The 6,947-nt window shown below is 48.5% G+C and overlaps 1 protein-coding gene across 1 annotated transcript in view; it reads right to left on the bottom strand.

Moving 5' to 3' along the window:
* The window catches only part of SEC14L5 (SEC14 like lipid binding 5), a 40,252-nt gene that overhangs the window by 12,192 nt on the left and 21,113 nt on the right, over positions 1-6,947 (bottom strand). Inside the window, exons 2-7 of the mRNA XM_023513821.1 lie at positions 6,741-6,890; positions 6,218-6,349; positions 5,420-5,548; positions 4,512-4,704; positions 1,962-2,074; positions 521-710 (exon numbers count right to left, since the gene is read on the bottom strand). Of these exons, the coding sequence (XP_023369589.1) occupies positions 521-710; positions 1,962-2,074; positions 4,512-4,704; positions 5,420-5,548; positions 6,218-6,349; positions 6,741-6,890 (907 nt within the window). The remainder of the gene's footprint in view (positions 1-520; positions 711-1,961; positions 2,075-4,511; positions 4,705-5,419; positions 5,549-6,217; positions 6,350-6,740; positions 6,891-6,947) is intronic.

The raw sequence follows: 6,947 nt of genomic DNA, 5'->3' as shown, positions 1-6,947 counted from the left end.
AAAAAAAAAAAAAAAAAAAGAAAAGGAAAGGTCACAGCAATACACAGAGAAGAAAGATATATGAAGAGAGGAACAGAAACTGGAATGATGCTGCCACAAGCCCAGGCACATCCAGGCTACCAGCTGCTAGAAAAGATGGGGAAAGATTCACCCCTACATCCTTCAGAGGGTGCATCACCCTGCTGACATCTTGATCTGAGACTTCTGGCCTCCAGGACTGTGAAAGAATAACTTTCTGTTGTTTAAGCCACCAAATTTATGGCACCTTATTATGGCAGCTCTAGGAAGTACAATATACATGCAGCCACTACGTATGTGACTGCAACCATTTAGTCACGGTAGGCTCATCCACCCCGCCCAGCAGACATTGAGGAAATGTCTCTTCCTCAAGCCCAGAAGTCTGTTCCAGCCCTACCTTCTTCCAGATGCCTGGAAGAGTCAAAAGTGTTAGCATGAAGCAGCTCATTTAAAGTGCATTTGGCAGTGACCGGACGAGAGCATCACATAGTGGGGCACATACCTATGTCCTGGTAATGCCAACCCCCTGTATAGAACTCCTCCAGGAGGGCAGGGGGCTGCCACGTCTGCAGGAGCAGATCCACCTGCTGCTGCTTCCGCCAGCTCAGGGACTGGCACAGCATGTCCCGGGCCTTGTCCAGGTGGAAGTCACGGGCCCGCAGGAACCGAAGGATGTGCTCGTCTTTGGGGATCTGAGAGACAAAGACGTAAAAGAGCCTACAGAAAAGTACTTCCTAAGACAGCAGACAAAGCCACAGAAAGTGAACCTCCTCTACACACGTCACCTGCAAAACATTCAGCTGGGAAAAAGGCCATGTTCTCTCTCAACCACAAAGCTAAGAGATAGTCAAGGGGTGGACAGTAGCAAATACTGGTGCGTTTTGGCCACCTAATGTCCCCCCCACCCCCTTGCACCAGGAATAGCGTCTTTCTTTTGGAGAACAGCTCCTCCTCCCTGCTCCCTGATGTGCACATCTTGCAAAACCAGCCCCAAGAAGAGCTGCCCTTTCTTGAGCGTGCACCCTGATCTGGATACCATCTGAGCACTTTCCAGGGAGTACTCTGGAGGTGTAGCTAACGTGAGCCCCACTTCACAGATGAAAAACCAGGAGCAGAGAGGTTGAATCCCAGCCCAACACTAAAGTACCTCCCTTCTCCACCCCCAGTGTGGGTGCGAACAGCTCATGACCCAGCAGGAAGTTCTCATTCAAAAGAGTTGAGACAAAGTCTACGCGTGGCCCCAACTGGCATGGTGCACGCCCATGTGATGGGAGTCAGAGCCTAAAGGCAAATCCACAAGGAGTCAAAACTGCCCTCACAGTTATATCTTTTAGGAAAGAACGGCCCAAGCTGGTCCAAAGGTAGTGTGTTGTCTCACTTGACTATTCACAGTCAGTTACAGATTGAGCTCCTTGTTCTACTCTTTCCCTCTTCTCACTACTGCAGTTAAGAAGCAAAAAAACCCAATTAATTTAATTTAATTTAAAAAAAAGAAAGAACAGCCCACAGGGTTTCATGAACATGGCACTATACAACAGTGGTTCTCAGCTGGGGTGTCTGCGTCCTCCAGGGAATATTTGACAATGTCAGGACTTTTGGGTTGTCACAACTGGGGGAGGGGGAGATGCTGGCATCTGGAGGATGGACCAGGGGCATTGCTAAACATCTTGCAGTGTCCAGCGACACTGTCCAGCAACAGTTCTTTTGTGGCTATGTCAATAGCCACAAGAACCCCAGCTGTCTGTGGTACACACAGCCCACGCCATGGAGACATGAGATAGTATTTAATAAAATTACAGCAAAACATGACCCTTAGTATTGCTGGTTACACAAACCTATTTATCTCACCTTTTCTCCTTTCTTCCCCCACCCCCCACCCTGCTAAGGCTGAGTATCTGCCACCTGTGAGGCACCACTCCAAGGGGATCCAGCTCTGCACCCACCTTGCCTTTGTGGGTCTCCTGTAGCCAGTGCCGAAGCTGGATCAGGCAGCTCTCCTGCATGGGCGTGAGGTGGCCCAGGCACCTCTCTATGTAGTCTGAGTCCAGCTTGTCCCCTTGGAGGAGGGAGGAGGGCATCAGGACAAGACACTGCACCTCCTAACCATGTGCCCTGCCCTTTCTGGAGCCTTCCATCACTCACTAGCCATCCCAGCTCTGAAACATGGGTACAAGCCAGTCTGTGGCCTCCATTCACTTTTCCAACCCATTTCCAAGGTGGTTCTGGAAACTCATGCCAGGTTGAACCTGGATCTCACTGTGAGATGTGATTTCTCCTCTTTGACCCTTAAAAATGAAGATAATTCCCACCTCTGGAGCTCTGCTGAAGATTATTAACAATAGGAACTCAAATTCACTGTGTGCTCAGGAGGTCCAGGGCTGGGGGTCACACCAACTGTGCCAGGAGGCAAACCGAGGCAGGAGGATGCCTGAGAAGACCATCTAGACCTCAAGTGGTCAGAGGCAGAGATGCTGGTGGTGTGGAGGGGATGAGGCAGGACAAGAGAGGGACACTAGAATGAGGCAGGAGCTCCTGGCCTCCTTCCAGCCTCAGGGCAGATGTGGAGCTCAAAAGCTCAGTGACTCAGAATGGGTGGGAGGGGCATGACTATGCCTTCTACTAGTCAGCCCAGGGCCAGCACTTCTGTTGGACAGCAGATGGGAAGGGGAAGAAAGGCCTGTGCAAAACACAGAAGGTACAAGGGATGAGGTCACAGAGAATGTGCATGGATGGGGCTGGAGAGGGCACTGTTGCAAAGAAAGAATAAAAATACACAGCAGCCAGCCAGCACATACAGTTGATGCAGAATAAATCTTTGTATGAATGAACTGTGTTCTCCCTAAACACAGGCTCCACATTATCAGTTACATGGCATTGTCACTCAAGTGTCTCAGAGCCAGGCAAGTTCCTACACTTCAGGGGCCCTGAAGAAAAACTGAATCAACATAAGTGTACATAAAACTGGATTTGTGGTGTATGTATGGTTTGTATCCTGGTTTTATTTTTCCTTCAGCATTATATCAGCAATATTTTCCAGGTCAATAAAAGTCTGAACTGTGACAAAGGGCCAATTGCCTTAATATACAAAGAGCGATTACAAACCAAGGAGAAATCAATGGACAAACGGGAAAATAGACAAAGGGCAAAGACAGAGATTCAGCTTAAAAAGGAAAACAGTCATTAAACATGAAAAAAAATAATAATGTTTGACCTCACTAATAACAGAAGAACTGATCTCTAATCTACCAGTGGTCATTCTTACTGCCTTTTGGAAGTGAGATATTTGCTAAGAGTCTTGTGGGAACCCGAGGTGAAGTCAAAAATAGGCACAGTTATACACTTTCAATGGGAATACTGATCAGTATAACCTCTTTGGAGGTCTAAATGGTAAATCCAACACAATTTTAGCTACATATAACCTTCTACCTGGCAATTCCACTTTTTTTTTTTTTGCAAGCATGAAACAAATTTTATTGAGGAAAAGACAGATTTCCAGAGCAAGAGCAAGATAGACATTTACAAAGCAAAATACGTTCACCACAAACAGCAAATGGCTCCCTCGTCACAGCAAAAAGAGACAGCAATTCCACTTTTAAAAATTTACACTATGTTTGCACTCCTACAAATTTTGTAAAAATCCTTTTACAAAATGTATCTCACTATTGGCACTATTGAAAACCTGAAGAAACCTAAGTGGCCATCAATAGAAGACTAGCTAAATAGTGTAGTAATTAAAATAATCAATAAGTAACAAATACGCCAGCCGTGTTGTGGTGGCTCATACCTGTAGTTCCAGATACTCGGGAGGCTGAGGCAGGAAGATCACTTGAGCCCAGGAAACCAAGTCCAGCCTGGGCAACATAACGAGACCCAGTCTCTAAATAATAATAATAGATAAATGTTTATTAATAAACAAGTTGTGGTTCAACCACACGTATTTGCTGATACAGAAAGTTGTCCAAGCAACATTAGTAAGTGAAAAAAATGTCAAATAGGATGTATAATATGTTCTCATTTGTTCAACATAAGGCATATGTGTATACATGTGTGTACACAGGTGGGTGAGTGTACATATATATATGTGTGTGTGTATATAAGACATACAGATAGAGGCCTAGATATATTTAGAAAATAGAAGCACAAAACTAAGGTAACCTCTAGGAAAAGGAAAGGAATCTTACTTCTTATTTCATATCTTCCAAGCAATTTGAGTTTTTTCCCTACCATGATCATGCATTACTCACATAATTAAAAATAGTTGTAAAACCAGAGGAAACAGCAGTGTCAAGGCACCAGAGATCAATTTCTGATCTAGAAATAAACCAGTTCTGGCTCTTGGGCCGGAACAGAGAGAGGGAGAGGCAGCCAGGAGAAGAAGGAGGCTGAGTCATTCGCAGACCCAGACCCAGAGTGAGGCAATCCGCCCCCAACCAAGGAGCAAGAGAGGTACAGCAGAAGTCCAGGGCAGACTGGCCTTAGCTACAGCGACCTACCATCTGTACTGACCGTCTCCGGAGCAGGGCCTGGGGCACTGCTGGGCCTGTTGGCATCCAGGGAGCCAGAGTCCCACTGCCCGACCTGGTTGCAGGCATCCTCCTCCCGGCCCAGGGCAGGTGTCCAGCGGGGGATGTGGGAGGTGCCCTGGGAGATCAGCTCATTCAGGTAGTGTTCTATCACCTCCTTCCCCTGGAAGCCGGAGAGACCAAGGCAGCATGGGTCACTGTGATGGCCAGGGAATTCCCCCTGACATGTGGTGACTGAGCAGCCGAATGTGGCTGTCTGGATAGAGAGGTGCTGTGAGTTTCAAGTACTCACCAGATTTCCAAGACATATTATGAAGCAAAGAATGTAAAATAGCTCATTTTATATAGCTCAGTATACATTTTACACTGACAACACATTCGATAAAATAGATTATTAAAAGTAATTTTGCTTGTTTCATTACACGAATAGGGCTTTACTCAGCAATGGATCTGAGGCCTATAAAACAAGCATGAGCATTTGAACCAGGAAAATACACCACAGAATTTCCCTCCTTTTCTAGAGAATTCACTACACATGTCCAGATGTGTCAGGGCAGGGGGGACAACAATGAGGGTGCACCAATGATAAGCCACTGACTTTCTACCCATTATCTCATGTGACTTGGTCATTACTAGAACACCCATTTTACAGAGGAGAAGACTGGGGCCCCAGCAGGTTAAGGTTCTTTTGGGGGTGTTTTTTTTTTGGGGGGGGTTGCAGTTTTTGGCTGGGGCTGGGTTTGAACCCGCCACCTCTGGCATAGGGGGCTGACGCCCTACTCCTTTGAGCCACAGGCCCCGCCCCTGGGTTAAGGTTCTGGATGGATGTCACTGGAGTTACCAGGTGGCAGAGCAAGTCCTCCCTGAGACTAACATACCCTCTTGACATTGGCAGTGTACTGCTTCATGGCAATCTTCTCCAAGGCATTTTCAAAACCAAAGAAGGACCGGATGTCCAGTGAGGCGGACTGCTCAAAACAAGTCCAGTCTTCATTCTCCGGGTGGACCTGAAAGCCAGGCAGGGACAGTGCAGGGTCTCAGTGTGAGGGCCGCAGGGTCTCAGTGTGAGGGGCCACAGTGCCAAGCCTCACGCAGGCGGCATGTCACAGCCTGGCAGCACTGGCTGGGAAATTAGGACCAACAGTTCCCCCACCCAGGACAGCAGGACCAAGAAGACCCCTTACCCAGGGAAGGCAGGACCAAGGGGATCCCCACCCAAGTCTAAACTGTCAAAAAACAAAGTGCCTTCTCAGGAGGGGCCAGAAGAGCATGGATCTGATATCTGCACCCCTGCCCCTTAAATACCATATGCATACATAAAAAATTATATAGAAATACAGAATATGCTTAAGGGTAGACATAAAGTTTGTGCACAATTTAAAATAGTTTTAACATAGCAAATTGCACACGAACTTTATGGACGCCCTGTATATATAAATAAATTATATCTCAATATTACAAATTTTAGATATATATATATTTGTAAATAGTTATATATTTATATAAAGATATATATTACCTATTCTTACATATCAATAGATATCAGAAAAAAATCTGTGGGCAGAAACATCATCAGGGAATCTGTTAAATACACAGATTCCTGGGTCTGCCCCAGCTACTTCTGCCTGAGCAGGTCCAGGGTGGAGCCTGGGAATCTGCATTTCACTAGCGCTCACGGTGTAGCTGCAGTTCTCGTGGACCACCACGCGGCTGGCGAAGGTCTCATTGTGAGCATCAATGAGAAGAGTCCTTTCTTTCCAGTTCAAGACGTTTCTCTGCACGAAGACCACGTGCTCGACACCTGCGATCTATAAGGAAGGCAGGGGGCGAGTCCAGACGGCCACCCCAGACACCCCTCCCTGGCCAGGGGCGCGGATCCCTGGTCCCCGCCTACCCAGAGCAGCCCAGGACCCCTCCCTGACTCAGGACCCCCAAACTCTGCTGTGCACCCACCACCCAGGTCGGGCCCAAACTCCTGGGAACCTACACGGCCCAGGTACTCCGTACGCCAGCAGTTGCCCCTGACCCCTTGGCCCTCTCCCCTCTCGCACCCTAGCCCTGCCGCCCCCAACTCAGAATCCCCCCATCAGGACACCAACTCCCACACACTCCCCGCCTCCCCAACTCTAGTCCCCAGCTCCGTCGCCCAGCCCACTCCACCCCCCTCCCAGACCCAAGACCCCTGCGCTAGCCCCCCACCTTTCGCAGTAGTCGTGGGGCGTCCACCCGCAGCCTGCAGCTCCTCTCCACCACATGCACCGCCCCATCAGCGCTGTGGGACTCGCGCAAGACCTCGCTGCCCAGGAAGACGGGGATCTGCGGGCAGGTGGGGAAGCGCTTCTCGTAGGCCTGGGGGTGGGGGCAGAGCTGGAGTGAGAGCAGGGCTAGGGCCGCCGGGGGCCTGGG

The sequence above is a fragment of the Otolemur garnettii genome, unplaced genomic scaffold (assembly GCF_000181295.1).
Source record: "Otolemur garnettii isolate 467f Iridium unplaced genomic scaffold, OtoGar3 scaffold00044, whole genome shotgun sequence".
Taxonomy (NCBI): Eukaryota; Metazoa; Chordata; class Mammalia; order Primates; family Galagidae; genus Otolemur; species Otolemur garnettii.
The sequence above is the reverse complement of the archived record's forward strand: the minus strand, read 5'-3'. Positions and strand labels throughout refer to the sequence as shown.